This window comes from Nymphalis io, chromosome 17 (genome assembly GCF_905147045.1).
Source record: "Nymphalis io chromosome 17, ilAglIoxx1.1, whole genome shotgun sequence".
In the NCBI taxonomy this organism is placed as follows: domain Eukaryota; kingdom Metazoa; phylum Arthropoda; class Insecta; order Lepidoptera; family Nymphalidae; genus Nymphalis; species Nymphalis io.
This window is the reverse complement of record NC_065904.1, coordinates 5090061-5115038: the sequence shown is the minus strand read 5'-3', so window position 1 is coordinate 5115038 and position 24978 is coordinate 5090061. Positions and strand designations below refer to the sequence as shown.

The 24978-nt window shown below is 36.3% G+C and overlaps 3 protein-coding genes across 3 annotated transcripts in view; 2 read left to right on the top strand and 1 right to left on the bottom strand.

Annotated features, from left to right (window-relative positions):
• The window catches only part of LOC126775142 (cell adhesion molecule Dscam2), a 232919-nt gene extending 223265 nt beyond the window's left edge, over positions 1–9654 (top strand). The window contains exons 23-38 of the mRNA XM_050496926.1: positions 567–713; positions 980–1135; positions 1326–1465; positions 1599–1755; positions 2012–2189; positions 2582–2772; positions 3081–3266; positions 4151–4287; positions 4796–4952; positions 5260–5400; positions 5784–5939; positions 6365–6522; positions 6707–6779; positions 7549–7707; positions 8295–8460; positions 9380–9654. Coding sequence (XP_050352883.1) covers positions 567–713; positions 980–1135; positions 1326–1465; positions 1599–1755; positions 2012–2189; positions 2582–2772; positions 3081–3266; positions 4151–4287; positions 4796–4952; positions 5260–5400; positions 5784–5939; positions 6365–6522; positions 6707–6779; positions 7549–7707; positions 8295–8460; positions 9380–9527 — 2450 coding nt within the window. The 3' untranslated portion in view covers positions 9528–9654. The remainder of the gene's footprint in view (positions 1–566; positions 714–979; positions 1136–1325; positions 1466–1598; positions 1756–2011; positions 2190–2581; positions 2773–3080; positions 3267–4150; positions 4288–4795; positions 4953–5259; positions 5401–5783; positions 5940–6364; positions 6523–6706; positions 6780–7548; positions 7708–8294; positions 8461–9379) is intronic.
• A 3606-nt stretch (positions 9655–13260) lies between these two features.
• On the bottom strand, positions 13261–19338 carry LOC126775091 (CWF19-like protein 1). The gene is made up of 11 exons (XM_050496852.1): positions 19124–19338; positions 18872–19032; positions 18566–18664; positions 18201–18424; positions 17685–17800; positions 17280–17499; positions 16920–17034; positions 15265–15416; positions 14910–15086; positions 14550–14710; positions 13261–13517 (listed from the first exon to the last, which is right to left on the bottom strand). Exons 1-11 carry the CDS (start codon positions 19141–19143, stop codon positions 13355–13357), a joined length of 1608 nt encoding a protein of 535 aa, XP_050352809.1. The 5' UTR covers positions 19144–19338; the 3' UTR covers positions 13261–13354.
• Positions 19339–20588: 1250 nt separating this feature from the next.
• On the top strand, positions 20589–22582 carry LOC126775088 (negative elongation factor B). The gene has a single exon (XM_050496847.1). It carries the CDS (start codon positions 20726–20728, stop codon positions 22493–22495), a length of 1770 nt encoding a protein of 589 aa, XP_050352804.1. The 5' UTR covers positions 20589–20725; the 3' UTR covers positions 22496–22582.
• The last annotated feature ends 2396 nt before the right edge of the window (positions 22583–24978 follow it).

Sequence of the window (24978 nt, the reverse complement as noted above, 5' to 3'; positions counted from 1 at the left end):
TTGACTAGAAAACCGACACCACCCTGGGAGAGGTTATCACCTTCGCGGAAGTAGAGTAAGTTACCGGACTCTAGAGTTATCGTGTCCTCCCCCTGTCTTCGGACTTCAGATAACCCCAGTATATGCCAATTTATATGACTCTACTTCTAATTCGGCGAGGTGATGGTCCAGCCTCATCGAGCGTCCATTATACGTTGCCATGTTCAGTCGTTTAATACGGTAGCCTGCCGTGAACCGGTGATTCTTAGCACCCCCTGCCCTGCCGATACCGCGACCGCTACCTTGGTCGGGCCTAGCGGGCTTGCCGGTAATTGGGGGTCTTTTTTTTGGGCGCATCTGCCATTAAGGGAGGGGTTTGCCCATACTCGCCGCGCTGGGCAGGCGTGTTGGCGAGCGCAGTAGGGGGGTAAGATGTTTATGGGAGGGGGGACGCTGCTGCCCATCCCCCCTTTTCCCCGTCCCTCAGTCGCCTCTTACGACACCCATGGGATGAGATTTGGGGGAGTACTATTCTAAGCCGGTACTCCACGTATGTAATACAATGTATTATATAATATGTTATTCAGTTCCGAGCCTCCCACCTGGTTCTCTGCAATGCACGGCGCTAAGCTCTCAATCTGTACGCGTGACTTGGGAGCCGCCGCCTACGCGCGGTCGGAACGGAGTACTCCAAGGGTACCGGGTTACATACGCCCCTGTTACCGATTGGTATGGTAAGTTGATTAGAAATATTAACTCGATTTAAATTTTCCACCATGACCATCAAATATTTTAGTAACTGAGTAAAAGTTATACTTGTCTACAATAAACTTGGTATTGTCTTAATAAACGACATTGTAAATATAACAAAATAGGATTACTGAATCGAAAAAAGGAGTTTTCAACAAGAGCGACACCGTTTCTTTAAAATCATACTCGGCTCCACGTACCCGGAGACTCGAGATCATTTGCTGAATCCGACACTATTTTTCCACCGCAGGTAGCGAGGAGGCGGTGACGAAGCAGATATCAGGTCTGCACACGACGCTGTCTGGCCTGCGGCGCTACACCAACTACTCCGTCACGGTGTGCGCCTTCACCGCGGCCGGCGACGGCGTGCGCGCCGCGCCCGTCTACTGCCACACAGAGGAGGACGGTAAGCGAAGACATCGGCCCACAAAATTCTAATTCTATTTTATAGTCATCAAGTAACACATACGCTTGCCTTTGAATTATTATTAAATAAATATCAGTCTTAAAAACATATATTAAAAGATATTTTAAATTTAACCCCTTTTATAAAATATGAGGATGATAAATATCTTTACGATTACGTTTTTTCTCAGTTCCATCTGCGCCGGCTGATATCAAGGCGGTCGTATCGTCGCGAAATAAAATTTTAGTGTCATGGCTGCCCCCCGCTTCTCCCAATGGAGTCTTAGTTGGGTACACGTTGTATATGAGTGTCATCGAAGATGGAAGAGAAGTTAGTATCAAATGAATCATTATTCTCACACTATTAAAATCTAAAACACATTACACTTGAATTATATTAAGCAAAAAAACTTCAAAGCATTTTTATTTTGGAATTGCTTATTAAGTCAAGTTATCTATTTCAGGAAGGTACTCACAAGCGTATGCTGTCACCAAGCACATTATCACACGAAACCGCAAGATCACCTCCTCGAGCCACACACCAATTCTGGGTGTCTGCTTCCACTCGCCTTGGTGAAGGAGATGCCACTAGGGTCGTCACAGTATTACCATCCGATACTGGTAATTCTCATTTCACTAAAAATTTAATAAATAATTTATCTAATTCTTGGAAAGAGATATCGAAACAAGTTACTATAATTATACAAGCAGTTCCAAGTTAATATTAATAATATAGAGAAGAAAAATATTTGGCAGCAGTGCATTGCAAACAGACACTATGGTTTACTATATTAGTGCTGAAAATTCAATATTTCAAAAAATATATTATATTAACAAATTCAGTTTGATAAAAATGAAAATTATTGACTTTTTTTAGTGCCAGCAAGAATAACATCATTCAGTCGGAGTATAGTGACACCATGGAAGGAAAATATATCTTTATCCTGCAACAAAGTAGGTGTGCCCGTACCGTCTACCACTTGGAGCATGAACGGAGCCATCTTAGAATCTACGTTAAGGAAAAATGTTACTAACGATGGGACTCTTGTTATCAGGTGAGACATTTTTTACATAATAATACAATATACGTTTATTGAAGTAAGAAAACTTACGTTAGACAATTTAATTAATAGTTTAAATACAATTATGTAACATGGCACAAGACAATCTTATTCCTCGCTAGTTAAGTAGATACTTATATTATATTATTATATTGGGCTCAATTAGCCTATGGCAAAATATCTGATCTCTCACCCTTGGAGCCAGATTGCCATTGAATTATGAGAACAATAATATTATATCTTTGAGAGTGTACTTGTGTTCTACATTTGATTAGGAGGAACTCCAAACCAATCTTAAATTGATACCGTAGAGTAGTCACTTCTCTTAGCGCATTTCTTGTTATATTGTCGTACATGTCACTATCACTTATCACATGTTACCGCAGCATGACGCAGTACGCGGACAGCGGCAACTACACGTGCCTCGTGGAGAACGCGCACGGTCGCGACGAGGTGACGTACGGCGTGGAGGTGAAGGTGCCACCGCAGCCGCCCGTGCTCGCCGTCGTCGACTCCTACGCCGACTCGCTGCATCTACAGTGGAGCGACCAGGGGGACGGCGGCAGTCCCATACTTGGTGAGTGCACCGAACGTCCTGGGGATTCGTGGTACAGTTAAATGGAATTGGCAGTTGAATTGATGATTCGACAAACTTCACCATTTAGTTTATAACCAGTATTTTTTTTTACATATGTATATTTTGTGTCAATACAATAAATTCGTCAGATTTCAAGCGAAATACAAAATTTTAAATACGAAACAAAACTTAATATTTAATATATTTTTGGAAGAACTTTAGCATCAAATACACATCGTAGAAATTATTACAAATAACACACAATGTCATAATAACAATAATAATATTATGTCATCGTAATGACACAGGCTACGTCATCAACTACAAACGGGAACACGGTGACTGGGAAGAGTTGCAAGTCGAAGCCGGTACTTCGGAACACGTGTTGCCGAACCTTTGGTGCGGGACGCGTTACCAGCTTTACATCACCGCCTTCAATCGCATCGGTACTGGGTTGCCTTGTGACATCGTCCATGCCTATACAAAAGGCACAGGTAAGAAAAACTAAATGAACCGCCCTGAACAAATATAACGCGTAAATTAAGCTTTTCGAAATCTTTACTGGAATAGTATAAAATGTCTTAATGAATAGAACATGGTATCCGCATTGGAGCAGCTTGAGAAAATAACCTTTATTCCTTCTGAAGATGAGAGGAGACCTTTGCCAGTTGGACATCTACAGTACAGTAAAACAGTAACAGCCTGTTAATGTCCCACTGCTGGGCTAAGGCCTCCTCTCCCTTTTTGAGGAGAAGGTTTAGAGCTTATTCCACCACGCTGCTCCAATGCGGGTTGGTAGAATCCACACGTGACATAATTTTAATGAAATTAGACACATGCAGCATCACGATGTTTTCCTTCACCGTCAAGCACGAAATGAATTATAAATACAAATTAAGCACATGAAAGTTCAGTAGTGCTTGCCGGGACTTGAACCCAGGATCGTCAGTTAAGATTCACGTGTTCTTACCACTGGGCCATCTCGGCTCACTCGTTTTTTTTTTTTTAGAATAGGAAGGTGGACGAGCATATGGGCCACCTGATGGTAAATGGTCACCAAACGCCCTTAGACATTGGCATTTTAAGAAATGTCAACCATCGCTTACATAGCCTATGCGCCACCAACCTTGGGAACTAAGAGTTTACGTCCCTTGTGCCTGTAATTACACTGGCTCACTCACCATTCAAACCGGAACACAACAATATCAAGTATTGCTGTTTTGCGGTAGAATATCTGATGAGTGGGTGTATACCTACCCAGACGAGCTTGCCCAAAGCCCTACCACCAGTATAAATCGTATATTTAAATTCTGACAAAAGGAAAAAAAATTATTTGTAGTAATTATATTATATTTTTTATCATTTCTTATTGTTTTAGTGCCTGTGAAACCAAAGCATTCACAGATGATAACGTTGAACACGACAACTGTAACTGTATGGTTAGACTCTTGGGGTGACGGTGGATGCGGCATACTGTACTTCGTCATCGAGTACAGGGAGATAAGTCAATCACAGGTTACCGAATTAATTTAATTTATTTAAAAATATTAATATTCTACTTATAAACTTTACTTAGCGACTGTTTAGTTAAACACTGTTTTTTACACTCTGTTATTATTGATTTGACATTCGTAAGAAGACACATCATTGTTTAACTAATCACTCGCTAAGCAAGGTTTATAAATAAGGTCGTGAATTAATAAAAATTAAATGTTAGAGTACATTATTGCAGACATTTTAACCCAGTGCTTTTAAGGTTGCATCAATTTGTTTGTTAAATTTTTCGGAATCTTTAATAATATAATTTATATTTTAAAATTAAAGCCAAGTAATTCAGCTAGTTTTATTTTGAAGTCTCGTACGCCAACCATATGCCTTTGTTTGAAATGTAGCTTTAAATGTAACTATTTGTTTAGTTAATTTACATTTTCTTCAATTAAAAAATATTTCTGAATTTTCTTCTAGAATATTCAAAACTTTTGTTCGTGTCTTTCGCTAACGTCCTCTACGTCGCATGTTCCAGTGGCGGCTCGTGTCGAACAGCGTGCAGGCCACCGAGCGCGTGTTCAGCGTGACGGGGCTGTCGGCCGCCACGCACTACCAGCTGCGCATCACCGCGCACAACAACGCCGGACACGCGCTCGCGCTCTACAACTTCACCACGCATTCGCTCACCGGCAGTAAGCACCTCTCTCGCACGAGTAACGTCACTCGCGGTCGAGCCGGGATCGATGCGAGCTTCTAGGCAAGCGCGCTCCATCTTAGACTGTATCTCACTTTCCATCAGGTGTGATAACAGTCGAGCGCTAGCCTATACATTTAAAAAAAAAGTGCCCATTACGTTTAATTCGCTGGCATTTCTATGCCAAGACCAAGTTTTATTCGCCAACCGTTTTGTTATATTATTTCGTTTTGAACTTTTTGATTTTGTGAATCGTAATGATTTCGTCACGCCTCACAATGACCAGCGTCGTTTGTGCCGAGCAGTGCTGGAGGGCGAGGTGTCCCCGGCGGTGCCGGCGGCGGGCCCGCGCTCGCTGGGCGGCGCGCGCGTGCTGCTGCCGGCCGCGCTGTCGCTGCTCGTACTCGCCGCGCTCGTGGCCATCGTGGTGCTCGTGAGGAGGAACAGTGCGTGCACTTCAGCTATGCCGACATACACACGCATTATTAACATTCAATTACGACTTTAGACGCCAGTACCTTAATAGCATTCATTAATAAATATAAACAACAATCAGTAAATTCTACAAAATCTATAGAATATCTGTGCCCTTGTCAATTAAACCTTTTTTTAAATTTAATAATTAAATGCGTTCTAGTCATCATACGCCCGTCGTTCGCCCTAATCTGTGATCAGCACATTTATTTGAAATAAAAGCAGCGTGATATTCGCTTCCGTTTATATATTTTGTAACATCCTCAAATACTCCCGTTTTGTATGTGTCACATAACACAGACCGTCCGTCCCAAAAATGCTCACAAATAATGCAATTAATAAGAAAATGAAATAGAAGCAGGGCCGACGGAAACAGCTCAACCGGAAAGTGGCGTGGGCGAGTCCCCCTCAGTGGCGCAGCTGCAGAACAAAGTGAACCGCGACCAGCAATACCTCGCAACGCGCGCGCAGCACCCCGCACCGCAACACCACTACAAACATGCTTCTAACGGTAACTGTTACAAAATTTCAGTTATAGTTTCAAGTCGAAATGAACAATTGAGTAAAACCCAGTGATATTAACCAGAGATTTGAAAAAATAGAATAGTCTTCCTATAAAATAAATATTTTCAGATAATCTATGCACTAAATAATATTAAATCCTATAGTAGACATCACATTAGATTCGGCTACGACGATCAATCTCAAGAGAGATTAGCCAACTACGAAGGACATATTATAGTGCACAAGTGTGTGCGCAAACACATATGCACTCACTATTCCCTCACTCTGAAAATCCAATAACTTTTTTTATTTATCCGACCTGAGATTTGAACCCAGGAACTCGGGATCTGTGGCCTTATCTACTAGCCCTATAAGGCAATCAATCAAACTTATATTAAATAAGAAAATAAACTTTAAGTGATATGATTACAGAATATATCGAAGACATCTGTCCCTACGCAACGTTCCAGTTGACAAAACCAAGCGCGTATAGTGAAAGCAGTTACAGTGGCAACGTATATAGCGGCCCCTACCACTCCGTAAGGGGCTCCTTTGTGTATCACGACCTAAAGCAAAATGATAAATATAAGGTAAACTATTTATTTACATAAAAAAAACCAGTTAATAAAATTTCTCTTCTATATTTGGTGTACCTCAAGGTTCAATTTTAAGACACAATATATTTTTCACCTATATCACTGACTTTGTATGTTTTCTTTTATTTCTGTTGATTTATTTATATCAGGAATTTAATGTGATAATTTTATTAATTAGGGAAAAGAACCGGAATATACTAAAGTAAGAAGAAAAGGAAACAGACTCCGAGATCCGCATTCGGAAAGTCAAGGTGTGTTGATGGATTTATACAGTTCAAGTTGAATAAAGCTTATATATAAGTAGTTAGTTACATTAGTTTATTTTACGTAGATGCACCTTCTATACTTAAGTTAAACCCATTTAAGTTTAAATATTGATATGAATTTGACAAAATGATCGCCTTTTATGCAACCTGATGGGAGCGTAACTGGTGTTGTAATTTATAAAGGTAAGCATGCACACAATGTATTGTAATGCTATCCTCGGTATTTTTTTTATTTCTCATTTATATTTATATAGTTCTTTTCATGTTGTCATGACTTTAGAAATGTGAATGCTGCCTCTCATCTCCCGAGCTTCTATTTCCAGCCATCATGACCGTATTTTCATCGATACATTTCATTAACTCGAACAAAAAACTATCACATCATACATCTTTTTCTACTCACACAGTCTAAACGTGCTTCTCGCTGTGACAATGGTACCACGATAACGACAGTTTTGACGTAGAAACTTAAATATCTTAAGCTTATTTTCTGTCTTTTTAACATACAATCCACTCAATCATATCATCATAAAATTTCACAACTTTTTTTTAATTCCTATTATATACTCGATTCTTAACAAGCTTATGTCTAAATAAACCACACTCAACTAATTTAATTTGTTAAGATAAACAAATAAATCTGTTCATGTTACTCAAATAAACACACAACTATCGTTATCGTGTAGCCCCGCCGCAGCTTCACGCCACATATCGTCGTACCTCTCGTCTAAACTACTATTGCGTTACGTTACAGAGTCGGACAACTTGGGCTCGACGGACTCGGAGGTGAAGAAGATATTAACGCTGCACCTGCCCATTACAGAGTACGAGGACGACGCGAGCGACGACGCGAGCGCGCTGCACTCCGACAGCGAGTCCGGCGCGCGGCTGCGGCCCGCGCACCCCACCGCCTGTAATTCTAACCGCTTCTTCACCGCCCTACCTTGAGCGTTCCCAATGTTTCCCTATGTTCTACGTCCTTGTAAAAACAATTACATCATTTTGTTATACGTATGCCATTTAAATAGGTTATTTAAATCGTCAGCTACGCATGAAATAACTCTTATCACAGAAAATGATTCGTATTACGTATTTACTATAGTCAAACAATGTGGAATATAAATGTCATTAAAAATTCTCTATGGAATAGATTTCGAGGTGCATTTTACTTTAGCTATACTTTTCCTTTTAAGTTTTCTGTTATCAGTCCTTCGAGCCGGATATGAGTTATGTTTTTTTATATAGTATAGGTAGGCATATGGGCTACCTGATGGTAAGTGGTCACAAACCCCCATAGACATTGGCATTGTAATAAATGTTATGTCTCTTGTGCCTGTAGTTACACTAACTCACTCACCCTTCAAATCGGAACACAACAATACCAAGTACTGCTGTTTTGCGATAGAATATCCGATGACTGGGTTGTACCTAACCAGACGAGCATGCCCAAAGCCCTACCACCAGTAATGTGATAACAATGCTGCAATGCACTGCTTCTAGACCCGAGCGTGGAACGCGAAGAGTCGTCGTCGTCCTCGGAGAACTCCGGGGGCGGCATGGTGCGAAAGGCGTTTCCGTCGCGGAAGGGCAAGGCAGGCGCGCTCGGCAAGCGACATGTGCGCTCCTCCAGCGGGTACAGCAGCCACAATGATGAGACCACGTTCAGGTGAACTATTACAAATTATCCTGTTAAGTAGTTGCGGGTCCGATGCTCATCACATAAATTATATTTTTTCATAAGAATATTATACTCATGATAACTTATTAGAAGATCTGCGAAGACTCTTGTTTCAATACCATCGACGAAAGACTATTCTTCCGAGAAAAAAAAAATTTTAAACATCAACAATCATCGTCAAAAAAAAACTAATTTAAGTTATATTCATTACTTGAAAAGAAGTAAAATTGTACAAAATAATCAAGACCATGATACATAACATCTAAATAGTTTAGAAATTCAAATATTTTTGAAAGAATAATATTATAATGTAATGTAAGCAATGTACCTTTATCTCCAGAAAAAGCAAATCATCCATTCAAAACTTCAATCGATTGAAGAGCCGCATAACCTAAAACATAATTCTTAGAGACGCAACAGTCCTTGTAATCAAAAGTATTTAATTCACCTTAAATATGTATAATAATAATTGTACCTTAGAATCTGAAATTGCAATTTCTTGTGAATTAGCACTTGATGTAACTATGTAAAAATTCATACACTATTTTAACTGTTAAAGAATAAACCTATTTTTAGCTTTATGTACTTAGTATCAATTTGTCGCTGATAATTTAATTATTAAAACAAAAATATTAATATGTTTTCTAATATTCCATTAAAATAGGTTTATTTAAAGATAATATAAGCTGTAATGCATGCAACCGACAAAAGGTCGTCAAAGAGACGAAGCGAGTCGAAATATTCGGTCGAAAAAGTAACACTTCACGTAGAGAACAATCATCACATTTAAAAACCATTTTTTTTTACCATTCGAAATACTGGAACAAACTCCCACGACACGATTGGCTATAGATATAGTGATCACACAACCTGGTATTACACAGTAGAAAAATATTTTTCGATCCAGTATATCGAACTACCCGTCGTTCAACGAGCACATCCACCCTCCGTCGCGGTTTTCAGACGACACCGAGTGCGAGGGGCTCCCCCGCCGCAAGCGCGCGCCGCTCGGAGACCACAAGGTGACGCGCGAAGCCTTCCAGATTAACGTCTGAGCCGCCCACACCGCACCACTTACACCGACACTGACCTCTCGCGACCAGAGACACCCAAGAGACGAACCCCATAGCGGGTTCTCATGAGTACATCGACTAAAACAGTCGAACAACTACTAAATCGAAACATTTGAACCGTCTGACCAAATTTTCAATTAAAAATCGATTCAATAAAAGTTTGTCATCTTTTAACATTTGTCGATGAAAATTATTGACTTGTAGAAACTCGTAACGATCGAGACGATTCAAATTAGTTCGATATTTGAATATTTGTAAACTAACAGTGGGATCGAAATCGTCTAAATGTCTCATTTACCGTAACGATAACAGTTGTTCCTATTTACCAGAAATATATGACCATTTTTACTATACATACTCGTACATACGATATACGTTTACGTTTCCACGAGCTAACGAGCTAAGTTTATTACAAACACTAAGGGTAAGATCCCACTGCAGTTGCGATTGTTGCCAAACATCACCTGTCTAATCGTGTACATACATTGTAGATAGCTATAGTAATATAATAACTCTTAGTGCCACGTATAACGATAATCATTTTTGTACTCTGTACTCAAAAATCGAGTTATTTAAAGTAATTTATGGATATGTTATTGCTTTATAATAACAATAATTTATTCATAACTATCTAATTGAAGAGGAGTGTCACCGAGGTTATATATAGCACCTTGTACGATGACTGTAAATATTGTTGTAATTAATGTGTACTTAATATCAAATTAAAAATTAAGAAGAACAATAATTAAAATAAATATATATTTTAAACTTAATGCCTTATTGACCAAAGTCTTAAAACTAGTTACGGATACGATTGAATAATTGTATCCGATGTTTAATTATGGAATGTTTGATTGTTGTAAAGTTTATGAGAACATCTCGTTTTCATCGGTAAAAATCTTATCGCTGTCTATAAATAATAACCTTAAGAAAATGGTTAATCTAAAAATACTAACATATTTAAACGTAGGTGTAATGTTTCATATGTAAAGCGCTGAGAATTATGTTACAAATTTCAACGTTCTAACAATTCGAATTAACGTTTTCTAACGTATTCTAATCACAGCTATAATGATAAACCCGAGTTATTATTAACGATAAATAATTAAAAAAATATATATATTCAAAATAAGAGAAATGTGATTGAAAATGTTTAAAACCATTTTTCGCTATATTTAATAGTGATAAATAAATAAATAAAATTTAAATTCTTATAAAAAAATAAATTTCCATCTTACTATTGTCTGCTATGAATACGAAATAATCTAAATATTTTAGAACACTCAATTCACTTTTGGGTCATGACTTATAATAAAATTATGATAATACACAATCTACACTTGTTTGTATAATTTCAATAGTGTTTTATTATAAAATGTTATAATATTCCGTAAAACTCGACACGCTCCTCTCGCAGTGATTACGGTTCAATTTTATATGATAAAATCTATAATTGTTGATTTTTAAATTGAAATTCCGTAGTGAAAACTGAACCCTAATGACTGTGCAACAAGATATAGTATTGTATATCTATTTAAGTAATGGATGTTATAAAGGTGTTAGTATATCCTCAGTAAACAGTAACACAAGACAATACACTTACCTATAGTTTGGTGAATACGGCAGAAAGTTAACTTTATATGTACATTAACGGTTAGCGCACATTGGAGATTCTTTATCGGCCGATAATTTAATCGTTAGACTTAAGTATTTACTTTACACATTCCAATCCAATGTCGATAGCCAATTTGACTAAAAAAATCGGCTGATAGAAAAACTTTTATGTGCGTTAGGTCTAACTGTATCGAGTAGTGCTAGTTTGAGAATTGGACACAAGTTTTTTACGGACACACATTTATGTGAAGTGTGTGTTTTTATATAATTTACAATCGTTTACGTTGACTCTCTTTCGTAATTCCAACGAAGACTGCCCTATATTTAATTGAGATCTATTTTATATAATCTAATCACAAATACCTAATGCTAGTTAATCGATTAATCATTTAGTAATTTTAGTGAATTATGTAATTAGTTTGATAATTTCGTCACAATGAACGCTTCGCAATGTTTAGATGTCGACAGCAATATTTAATGCATTTTTTAAATGATAGCAAAGACTTAAACTGATTGGTTAAAATTACTTTATTGTCCGAATTAACAAATCACATTTGCGTATTTCCTTTCAATATAATACTAAAATTAATTCTATTATTATATAAAATGATCAACAATAATATTTTTTGTATCATAATTCGTAAATGTGAAATGAAAAAGTGTTTTTTTTTTTTTTACTGTATTTTGTCTTATGTACAACGAAATCTCGCACGCGCATACAAGTTATAACAAATCGTATATAACTCCATAATTTCGATCTAGTCAATGTACCATATCATTTTAAATGTTTTGTTAAATATACATGAGTACATAAGTATTGTAAGTTAGTTAATCATGTTGTTACAGATATGTTTTTATAAAACAAATGAGTTATTAGGTACAGTACGATGTGAACGAAAATAAAAAAAAATCATTTAATTGAATAATCGTTTTATTATTATCATTTATTCATTATAGTAAAACCTTTTTTTTATATTGAATAGGAAGGCGGACGAGCATATATGGGCCACCTGATGGTAAGTCGTCACCAAACGCCCTTAGACATTAGCATTGTAAGAAATGTCAACTATCGCTTACAAAGCCAATGCGCCACCAACCTTGGGAACTAAGATTTTATGTGTCTTGTGCCTGTAATTACACTGGCTCACTCACCCTTCAAACCGGAACACAACAATAACAAGTACTGCTGTTCTGCGGTAGAATATCTGATGAGTGGGTGGTACCTACCCAGACGAGCTTGCACAAAGCCCTACCACCTTTTTATCGGATGTAATATATCGAAATGTCATTTTTTTTTCTTTGAATTTTAATTCATTTTAGGTACTATCTCTTCCCTCCGGACCTCGAAAGCGGCTGATCGTGTGCACTTCTTCAACAGTTTTATTTTCTAAAAATTATCAATTTGCTACCAAAAACCATAACATTCTAATTTGCGAAGTACCAGGCGCGCATAACTAACATATGCAGAGTGTTTGTGTGAATGGGACAGAACAAAAGTACTGTCAGTGAACAAATGAAGTACCAGGCGCGCATAACTAACATATGCAGAGTGTTTGTGTGAATGGGACAGAACAAAAGTACTGTCAGTGAACAAATGAAGTACCAGGCGCGCATAACTAACATATGCAGAGTGTTTGTGTGAATGGGACAGAACAAAAGTACTGTCAGTGAACAAATGTCTTGAATCATTTAAGCCCGATTACATTAATTAAAATGATGGTATTGCCATATATTAGGCTTAAATAAATAAATAAAAGTAGCGGTTGAAACACTAATATTTGATGTTATTTATCTTATAGAACTCTTACTTACTTCACTTACTTCAATTGAATGCAAAACGGCCACAAAGGATTGGCTCCATAGTCGATAGAAAACCGTGTGAAAATATAGCCGTTTACTTTTGAGTGTATCATTAGTCACTACGATATTTGAAAACTTACAATGTAAAAAAAAATCCACATCTCACTTGCACTTCCACACATACACTTACATCCCCCATTCACACATGACTAATGTAGCTGTTAACATTTAAATTTCTAAATGTTAACGTTTTATGTTCCAATAAATAAATAACTGTCACTGGGAATAAAATTAATTGAAGACACATTTTAATAATATTATTTATTGACTACAGTAAAACCTTTTTGAAGTACTATTTCGCATTATTAAAAAAATATGTTTACAATCGTTTCATTTTAGTCACTATCACTGTCACTAGTGTCAGCTGTGAAATCGAACGGTTTAAACTTTTCTCTGAACACAGCCACTAACGAGTCCTCTTCTTCCCGACTCAGCAGACACTGCCTCCAATCAGCTTTGTCCTCGCAATTCAATATCGGTGGACTGGATAACACGTCCCTGAAAACGAAACAGTGATTTTTTATCCTTTAAACCTGAAGAAAATGTTTACCACAATGGAAAATACACAAATTTGCAAAGAATCACTTTGCACAAGAAACGTTACAATTAGAAATACGACGAGTAAAAAATCAACATGCAAGCTCGTCTGGGTGGGTACCACTCATCAGAAATTCTAGCGCAAGATAGTAGTATTCGGTATTGTTGTATTTTGGTTTGAAGGGAGAGAGCTGGTATAATTACAGGCACAAGGGACATAACATCTTAGTTCCCATGGTTGGTATTTGCACATTGCTGATGCGATAAGCGGTGGTTAACATTTCTTACAATGCAAATGTCTGTGAGCGTTTGTGACCACTTAACATCAGATGGCCCATACGCTCGTCCGCTTACCTATGCTATAAAAAATATACATATTTGATATATAATGGCTAGACTAGCAAAAGGGGCCACCTGATAGTAAATGGTCACCGCTGCCCATAGGCATTGGCACTGTATGATATAGCAACCATCTCTTATATCGCCAATTCGCCACCAACCTTGGGAACAGAATATTATGTATCTTATGTTACACAACAATACTAAGAATTACTGTTTGGTGATAAAATATATTATGAGGTTCCCACCTAGGCTAGCTTGTAGAAAGCCCTGACACCAAGGAAACATAATTCCAAAACGAAAAGTTTCGACTGTCTACTGATTTATAAAACTACAGTAGCAACTGTCGTACAAACCTAACACAAGCTTTAGGCTTAATTGGAGGATGAATTGAAAATTTGTGTTTATAATTCATCTCTTGCTTGACGGTGAAGGAAAACATCGTGAGGAAACCTGCATGTGTCTGATTTCATTGAAATTCTGCCACATGTGTATTCTACCAACCCGCATTGGAGCAGCGTGGTGGAATAAGCTCCAAGCTTTCTCCTCAAAAGGGAGAGGAGGCCTCAGCCCAGTGTGACATTAACAGGCTGTTACTGTACTGTTACTGGAGGATGAAGAATTGAAATGTGAAAACAGCCGACCAAGACGTACCTGCCGAACTGCAGCGGGAAGTGCTGGCGGGTGCGCGCGTACAGCTGGTCGGCGGACGGCAGCTCGGCGTGGAAGTAGGGCGCGCCCGCCAGCGCCACCTGCGCCACGCGCGTGTACGGCGGCAGCACCTCCAGCGACACGCTGTGCAGCCCCGCCTCGTCCTGCCGACACCACCCACGCGTGTCGTAAACGATATGTGTGCAGGTGTGTACAGTTGGACAATACCATATATTCCGAAAAAATATTTTGAAGTCAATATGTCTGGAGGCAACAACGACTGAAGTGATTTTAGATGGAGAACTAAGAGAATATGCGCATCGAGGCAAGGGTGTAAACAAATTCCAAAGCCCGACTGCTCACCTGGAAGACCTCGAGTAACTGGTCGCTGCAGGCTGGCGGCACGGGCACGCACTGTATCTGCATGTGGGAGGTGCGGTAGTTCCTCTCGAAGAACACTACGAGCTTGTCCATCGACGAGTAAAACTTCTTTAGTGTTTCTTTGAACTTGTCTATTTCAGCAACTACTTCATCCGGAGCCTGATGGAGCAAATTTTTATTTTTGTAGATTCATAATACTTTCATAGTGATCATCATCATCAAACTGATGTCCTCCTGACCAATTTGAGTCATGACAGCTGTATCGTATGACAGAAAACCCAATAACATTTTAATTGCCCAACATGAATTATGAACCCAGAACCGTTCAAATTATTACCTTGGTAACAGATTGATGGTGAGCAATGGGCAGTATGAGCACATGAAAGGGTGTTAGCGGACCCTTGGGTAATGCGAGGTAGCAGTGGCTGCCCACGCTGATCACCAGGTGCTTTTCCACCGTTGGAGACGACAGGCAGAACCAGCATGTATCTGGAAATATATGATATCAAAAACGTTTTATTCATACATAAATCATATGCAAACTAAATAATGTCTATATGTAAAACATTTTTGAAAGGATCTTTATACCCTAAAGATAGTTTCTGATAAATAATAGGAAATTATCGTTATAGCTATTGTTATTATCGTAGTATACCGTAACAGCCTGTGAATGTCCCACTGCTGGGCTAAAGGCAGGAGGCCTTTAGCCCTCCTCTTTTTGAGGAGAAGGTTTGGAGCTTATTCCACCAAGCTGCTCCAATGCGGGTTGGTGGAATACACATGTGGCAGAATTTCAGTGAAATTAGACACATGCAGGTTTCCTCACGATGTTTTCCTTCACCGTAAAGCACGAGATGAATTATAATCACAAATTAAGCACATGAAAATTCAGTGGTGCTTGCCCGGGTTTGAACCCACGATCATCGGTTAAGATTCACATGTTCTTACCACTGGGCCATCTTTTTTTTTTTTTTATAGAATAGGAAGGCGGACGAGCATATGGGCCACCTGATGGTAAGTGGTCACCAACGCTCTTAGACATTGGCATTGTAAGAAATGTCAACCATCGCTTACATATCCAATGCGCCACCAACCTTGGGAACTAAGATTTTATGTCCCTTGTGCCTGTAATTACACTGGCTCACTCACCCTTCAAACCGGAACACAACAATATCAAGTATTGCTGTTTTGCGGTAGAATATCTGATGAGTGGGTGGTACCTACCCAGACGAGCTTGCACAAAGCCCTACCACCAGTAATCTGGGCCATATCGGAGTATAATATATTCCAATGGCAGGAACAAATTTAAAATGACATATGCACAATAATGCACTATAAATATTTCTTGAAGAATGTATCTTTTTTTATAATACAACACTATTCCCCTATACCTATTGACTATTCCTATAACTATTCTTAGACTATTCCAACCACAAGGGTCAAATAAACAACTTTGACACCGAATTCATCAATTAACGCAACATCATTGGTCGAGATCTTAAATAATCCATGATATTCACTATGGAGTCGCATTTTGGATGTTAGATACATAAATCAAGAAATATTGTTGTGCATACTACAGTAGAGCTATTGACAAATTGCATGGAATATGTAATTCTAAGGTTTGTTTATCTTTATTCTTTGATTGCTTTATTTTCAAAGTTTCAATAAAAACTTAACTGTCACTCAAAATATTATATGTGGTATTCACAATGTATTATTATAGACCACAGATTATTAAGGTCCCGATCAATGACGTATAAATATCAATACAAGGTCGAAATTGTTTATGTTTATTTATCTTTACCTCTCGGGACATTTAATTAAATATACTATGCATTAAGCCTCTTAATGTCATTTAATTGAATTTAGCATGCTTTTAACCTGAAATGTCATACAAACATTTTGCCATAGATAAACTATCCTTCTTGATATATTCATTCATATTTTGTTAGATTCTTACTTTTGTGGTTAAAAAAAAATATACAAAACCTGGATCAAATTCTTTTCTTTTTCTTTCTGGATTGTCACCACCTTTCCTTTTTCTCTTTCCGTGGTCGTCGTCTCCAGCATCCATATTGAAAAAGAACTGCCCATTTCCAGACACCTAGCAAACACATAACAAAAATTATAGAACTGTATTGTTAGATACAACTTGTTTCTTTAGTTGCAGGGTTGCTGAGTGTATGCTTTAGCCAGACATATTTGCTTTTGGTAGGTGTTTTGACAATATTTTACACTGAGTAAACTACTGTATCTCAGGGTCTGGCAACCCTTTATTTATTGACATTTTATTTAAATATTAATACAACAATGCTAACAAACACATATTAGTATTTAAACAATACACACTCTAACAACTTTCCCGGGCTGATGTTGATTCAACAAATCTGGATTGTATGGACAAGGAGTTTCATCTGTGGTGCTTTGAAGGAGGTCCGTCATCCTCATCTTAGTTATGGGTTGAAGGGAACAGGCATATATCCACTTCTCCTTCACTTTGTTCCCAACTGGAGCTAAAGCGATAAACCTTGTAGCACACTCTTTATAGTCTTGATGAACACTTTGATTTCTGTTAAAAATGATATTATTTGTACATTTAATTGTTCGATCAAATTTAAAGTCTTACATAATTTAAGAAGAATATTGTCTTTTGATCTTTCTGAAACTGGGCATATAAAATGTTGATATAAAGTGCATAAAATATATGTTATGTACATTTAATGTTAGTTGTTATATGAATAGTCCCTAACTTACCTATACGGTTGTCTTTCGAAATATTTTTCTGTTGAAGGTGCAAAGTGATATCTTGGCTTAATGTGGATAGAAAGCCAAGATATTAAATCTGACAATCTCTCTGGCTCTACTTCTGCCTGAAATACAATTATCATTAAAAAATGTCAATCAATAGAATTGTATAGCATATATTATTATATTACATAATAAAAAACTATGATTGGTTCATACAGATATAATAGTTGTTAATTTTCATATTCATTTTTTACAGATGTATTTATTAATTTTATTTTAATGTACCTACATGATTATTACCAGGCAACATCAAAATTCATGTCTTAGTATCGATAAGCATTCATAGGAAGCCGAGATGGTCCAGTGGTAAGAACGCGTGAATCTTAACCGATGACCGTGGGTTCAAACCTGGGCAAGCGCCACTGAATTTTCGTGTGCTTAATTAAGGGAAAGGAGGCCTTTAACCCAGCAGTGGCACATTCACAGGCTGTTATTGTAAGCATTCGTAACAGAAACATTTACCTTTTGACACTCATCTTGCTGTATTCCCACTGGCCAAAGTGTAGTTATTAACATGTCAACACCTCGATATTCACTTTGTCCTCTAAAACAAGCATCTCGGACTGCGCTGCAATCACTTGGTTCAAATGTACAGTTTTGTATATCCTTACCAAGTTCCCGTCGAGACAAACCAGTTAAATAGGCTATTTTGACATCAGAGCTAGTGGTAAAAATACCTCTTCTACCTATAAAATGAATTATAGATTTAACTTTACATTTTAATTTAAAAACCACTGTGAATTAGAAAGTGTAATAAATAACACACATTGTACAGCACAGCAAAGATCTAATTTCAATTACAAAAGCCAACTATAAAATTACAATACCCATATAAATAACATTTGGAACTATTTCTGATCCCTCATCACAGTAGTACGGCACATGTTCACTATTTGACGGACCAAATACATAAGTTGTTACAGGAACTGTAAATAATCATAAAGAATATGTTCTTATTTAAAACGACAAAAAATGTACAACTTTAGTTTCAATTATACTAATTTTAACTAGGCTTTAGTCTGGTGGAATATTAAACTTCATAAGCTAAGGATTAAAATAAAAATAAGCCTAGAAAGATACTTTGTCTTTGCAAAGGCAAAATATAGGCAGCATTATATTTTGATGATTTTTACCTTTTCTTGTTCCCATACGGTAAGCATCTAACTGGGAATTATCTGATCCAAAGAAGTTTCCCACGCACAGTAGTAACTCAAACGACCCAGACTTCTTCACTATTGAGTCAACGCGGGAAAACAATGTATTAAAGTTTCCATTAACATCGCCACAAATAAGCCTATAACATTTAAGATTGTGTAATTATCACTAAATTTTAACTAGAGCAAAAATTTCTTTTCATTTTACATATTATTATGAAATAAACATACGTTTTTTGCTTCTCTGACATTTTTAGAAAACGCAATTTCTGTTCTTGGTTTTCGTCTTAATCACTAAATTTCGATGCTTAAAAATTTAAAAGTAAAGAATAATAAGTTTTTATATAAGCATGACTATTTAGGATTTCGTGACTATTATTTAAACTTATATTGTAAAAATATTCTAATTGTAAATTGTGTGTTGTATATATTAGTATATTATAGTTTGAAACTTGACATGACAAGCATTACCTTGTCAATTGTCAAATATCAATTGCCAATATTGCCATTGTTAGTGATTAATAATTATGCTGAAAAACCCGTAACTATGTACTCTGTGGAAATAACTGTTTTTAATAAATGAATACGAAACTTAAATATATTTTTTTATTTCTTCGAAGATTCTAACTTATATTGTATTCTTTTATATTCAATTTTAAATATTTTACTTATTACTTTTAATTTATAGAGTTTTATAAAATGTCTAAATAAAACTTATTTACCAGTAAACCTTATTCATAATTTATAGATTTTTCATTTTACTAAATCATCATTCATCGTACCACGATTAATAAAGTAGATTCTACTTATTATACAATATTTATAAGAAATTACTATACACTGAAGTTTTAGGTCGTTTTTTAATATTCTTATACTTATTATATATTTCACAATAATATTGATTAATATTATTATAATATAATGAATATTACTTAATATTTTGTAGGTTAAGTTATAGTTCTACCCATCTATTATTTAGTTTAAATTATTTTATTTCATTTGCAACTATGACATGTATTTCTTATTTTACTTTACTTATGTTTTATAGCCTATTAGATTCGGCCGCGGCTACGCCCGCGTGTGAAGAATGGGGAAAGATGTTAGGTGGCCTATTATTAAATCAGGATATAAGCTTTCTATTTTTCAAATTTCATCCAAGTCCGTTCAATAAGTTTTGAAAGAGTACCAAAAATTCAACGCTCCATCAATCCGTCCATCTTCACAAACTTTCGCGTTTATAAAATTTATAATATGTGTTCACTAATTATATATAATAATTTGAAAATAGCCCATTTTTAAGTCAGAACTTTCTCGGAAAGTAAAAATTCTGAAATTTTGAGTTGATGAACTTTTTATATACAAATATACTACTATGTATCTCTATACTACCTACGTAGTCTAATTTCTTAAGAACAGAAAAACGGTTAAAGTTAAATGGTTAGTATACCTTATTCCACTCGGGGGAGTAAAACTTAAATTTTCAAATTGCATGCAATTTTCTTATTGTTCTGTTGTATTACGCTCTTAAACAATTATTGAATAATTTTCTTATATTCGTAATACCACACTATTCCACTTAACTAGTTATAGCCACATTAATTTTTAACTTTTTAAGGTTGGCAACACAATCTGTGATTATGAAAACTGACAAGATTGATGACGTTGACGTATGACTTTGCTACAGGCGGCAGTTCGATCTTGGAGGCGAGAAATGGTGAATGTGAATGAATATTATATAAATGGACAAGAGACAAACGTATTGTTTATTTAAACTTCTTATTTTGTTACAACTCATAATTTTTGTAATACGTTGTAGTTAATAAATAAAAAAATATGGCTTCATCAAGTAAATTACCTGGGACTGGATTAGAAGATGTAGGAGTACCCGGCCAAACATTTCTTCGAGACGCTCTTACAAGTTGTACCGATCCCTTAAAAGCAATTGAAGAGTTTCAACTAGAAAATGGTATATTACTGCCCTCTTTAAGGCCTATGCTACCTTTATTGGATCTTCACGGTGTTCGCAGACTCGATTTTCATACATCTGTTTTAGAAGAATTAAGGGATAAACTAATAACACATATTAATGAGATTGGTACTACTAAAGATAAAAAAGAACATGAAAAAAAACTTAAAGAACTTTTACTTAAAAGTTTTCCTGTCGTTAAAGTAAAGGCTCTTAGACCTGTTATTATGAGTATTTTAAAAAATACATCACATATTGATGATAAATTCTTAAAAGTGTTAGTTCGCGATAGAGATCTCTATAACGACACAGATACAGAAGTAAAAAGACAAATTTGGCAAGACAACCAATCATTATTTGGTGATGAAGTGTCACCATTACTCAGTCAATACATAAGAGAGAAAGAAAATGTATTATTTGATCATGAGAAAGATTCAAATATGTTTTTTGCACCTTCACCAAAAGTGAGAAGACAGGGTGCTGTTGTACAGAAGCTGGCACATATGATTGGTACAAGTGTTAAACTCTATGATATGGTTCTACAGTTTCTTCGTACATTGTTCCTGCGAACAAGAAATGTACACTATTGCACATTAAGAGCTGAACTATTAATGGCACTTCATGATTCTGAAGTGCAAGATATTATATCTGTGGACCCATGCCACAAGTTCACATGGTGTTTGGATGCATGTATAAGAGAGAGAAATGTTGATATTAAAAGGTCAAGAGAATTACAAGGATTCTTAGACAGTATAAAAAAAGGTCATGAACAAGTTTTAGGAGATCTATCAATGACATTATGTGATCCGTATGCTGTTAACTTCTTGGCTACTTCTGCCATTAAAATTTTACAACATTTAATAAACACTGAAGGACTTCCGAGAGACAATACAATATTAATTCTATTACTCAGAATGCTTGCATTAGGTCTAAGTGCGTGGGAGATGATTGATTCACAAGATTTTAAAGAGCCTAAACTCGACAGCCAAGTAGTAACTAAGTATCTTCCCGCCTTAATGTCTCTCATGGTTGATGATCAAGTCCGTGCTTTGCATAACAAACTTCCTCCAGATGAAAGAGAGTCAGCTATTACAACCATTGAACATTCGGGACCTCCTCCTGATGCCTGTGAAGCATACATGAGAGAGAGTGCTGTGTGCGGTGTATTGGCTATGTACTATACACTCCATGCCGCTAAACTAAGAGATAGAGGAGCTATCCTTAGGATTCTCAGTATTTTAGGAAGTTGCAAAGATGGCCGAGCATATGAAGATCCATTTTTACATGCTCTTGTTGCTTTGTTAATACAGCTGCCTGATGAGTTCCAGGGTGAAGACTTCAGCACAGTCTTATTTGATGAATTTTTCTTTGCTGGTTTATCTAAAGATAATGTTACGAGACATCTGTTAAAGCTACTATGGTATATACATCCAAAGTTGCCAGAAACAAGAATTCAGACTTTAATGAAAGCCTTACAGCCTGGAACCCAGCATAACGAGTCTGTTCATAAGTTGTATGAAACTTTACAACAAAAGATGAATACTCAGACAGAGCCAGCTCTGAGTACTACTGAAATGGAATATTTGGATTCACCTCTCATGAGCGTTCCCACACCAGCACCCTATCATAATATATAGTATTATTGAAATTTAAGTAAACAACACTACAACTATATTGAAAAAGAAGAAATTATTTTTATTAAAAAAATAGTTGTATTCATATTACTTATGTCTTTTTATTTTTAAAATAACTTACAATACATCTCCGCTCTTAATAGTAGAATAATAGGCTCATAATACATTTTGCATTGGTTAAAAATATCGACTGTGAAATAATATACGTAATATTATAAATGAGAAAGTAAGTTTTTTGGTTGTCTGTTACGTTTTCACGGCTAAACTATAAGCTTTTATTTCAATTCGCCCCTCGAGTAGGGAAATGAGGAAGGTTTGTGTGCAATTTTCAAGTTGAAAATGCACAAATAAAATGGTAAATAGGCTTTTGAAAGAAAACATATTGTAGAAGTAATATTAATAGGATGTGACAAACAGTAGAGCGAAGAGTAATTGGGGTGTTATTGTTGTTTGTCAAGATAGAAATATTTACACTAATTAAATAAGGCGTTTTGTCTTATAACAAACAGTGATATCAAGATTTTATGGAATTAGGCCCCAATGGCGGAAGGAAGTAAAATAAGTAGGGATACTATATAAACTCATAATTTTTGAATAGAAATGGACAGCATTATTTATTTAGGCAAGTATCTAAGTACAATTATTAAAACAACGCGATGTAGTTTTATTTAATTATATTCAGATATAAAAGGACGCCTAATTTCTTAGGTCGGCCCTAGGCCTAGAACTAACTGTTTTGTGCTTTGCAGTCTAACAGTCAAATCAACTAGACTCTCACTGCTTCCTATTAACTTAAATATTACATATCTATAATTAAAGGATTTTTGTACCTAACAAAACGAAGTCCAGACGGACGAAGCTGCCGTTTCGTAAATGCAGTGTGACGTCTTTACAGTACATATTACCATAGTAATATATTTCTAGCGTTTTCAACTTCAATAATTCTCAAAATTGATTAAGCACTAAAGTCTACATGGTCTTGAGCCAAAAATTTGATGGGAACATGTCTAAAATACTAATTAGTATTTTGTCTGTTGTATTCTTAAAATATTCATATTAAATTAATAATGAAGCAATAGTGAATTATTACAATACTGTAAATTTATTTTCACAGGCACTTAGCCAATAAATGTCCATGGTTGTGAAAGTAGACACGTCATGATGTGATGTGATGTGACCTTCGGTCACGACTCACGTGATCTGGTCATCATGTAAAAGTTATAAAATATATACCAATTGAAATATAAATCTATATTTATACTAATATTATAAAGAGGTAAAGTTTGTGAGGTTGTAGGGTGTAATCTATGGATCTACCTAACCGATTTTGAAAATTCTTTTACTAATAAAAGGCAATCATTTGTGAGTGTCGTAGGCTATATATTTACTGGTGGTAGAGCTTTGTGCAAGCTCGTCTACCCAGACGAGGTACAGGTACCACCCACTCATCAGATATTCTATCGCAAAGCAGCAGTACTTGGTATTGTTGTGTTCCGGTTTGAAATGTGAGTAAGCCAGTGTAATTGCAGGCACAAGGGACATAAAATCTTAGTTCCCATGGTTGGTGGCGCATTGGTGATTTAAGCGATGGTTAACATTTCTTACAATGCCAATGTTTATGGGCGTTGGTGACCACTTACCATCATGGCCCATATGCTCGTCCGCCATTCTATTCTATAAAAAAATTTAACCCGAAACATGAAAAGATTTTTTCGTGGTAGTGGGATTTGCAAAGTTAGTCGGAGAAAGAATGGTAGAACGAAAACGTTTCTTACGAACGCTGCCTTAACGATGAGAGATATATGATTGAGTTCTAGAGAAAAGTTGTAGAACTTGATAATTGCTTCCTCGTTTCTGATACGCACCAGTAAGGTCTGGAATACCCTCGCAAACACCACCTACAATGTGGGTACCTTCAAGTCAATAGTGAATAGAAGATTCTAGGCAAGCGCGCTCCACCTTAGACTGTATCTTCACTTTTCATCAGGTATGATAACAGCCAAGCGCTAGCCTATATATTAAAAAATAAATGAAAATACTAGTTAGCTAACATCTCGCAGATTTTATTTTTTGTCAGGAAATAGAGATGCGTGCTTGGTAACAGGATACTTTGAGACGATGTTGCTTATTTTGTAGTTATAGTGATTTTCTTTTTGTTAGAAACATGTCAAATCTCTAAAAAGTAATTAAATGTTTAATTTATTGTTTGTTTAATTAATCTTTAAAAAGGTTTAATCTAAATAGGTATCTTTGAGTAGTATTAGTATTGTTAGCACGCCACAAGGCTACGTGTGAGTAGTTTTTATACCGCATACCTCTGTAATAATTAATATGTACATAGTAAATTAATAGATAAATAAGACCAAAGACATATAGTAATGATGATGATGTCCTCCTGACCGATTCCGTCCATAGCGGGCAATCTCAAGAGAGATCAGCCAACTACGCAGGACATATAGTGCACAAGTGCGTGTACAAACACAGGT

Coding starts and splice junctions, on each gene's coding strand:
- LOC126775088 (XM_050496847.1), top strand. CDS start 20,726: ATGGCTTCATCAAGTAAATTACCTGGGACTGGATTAGAAGATGTAGGA.
- LOC126775091 (XM_050496852.1), bottom strand. CDS start 19,143: ATGTCAGAGAAGCAAAAAAC. Junction 18,665..18,871: donor CCGTATGGGAACAAGAAAAG/GTAAAAATCATC, acceptor GATTATTTACAG/TTCCTGTAACAACTTATGTA. Junction 14,711..14,909: donor AGTTACTCGAGGTCTTCCAG/GTGAGCAGTCGG, acceptor TGGTGTCGGCAG/GACGAGGCGGGGCTGCACAG.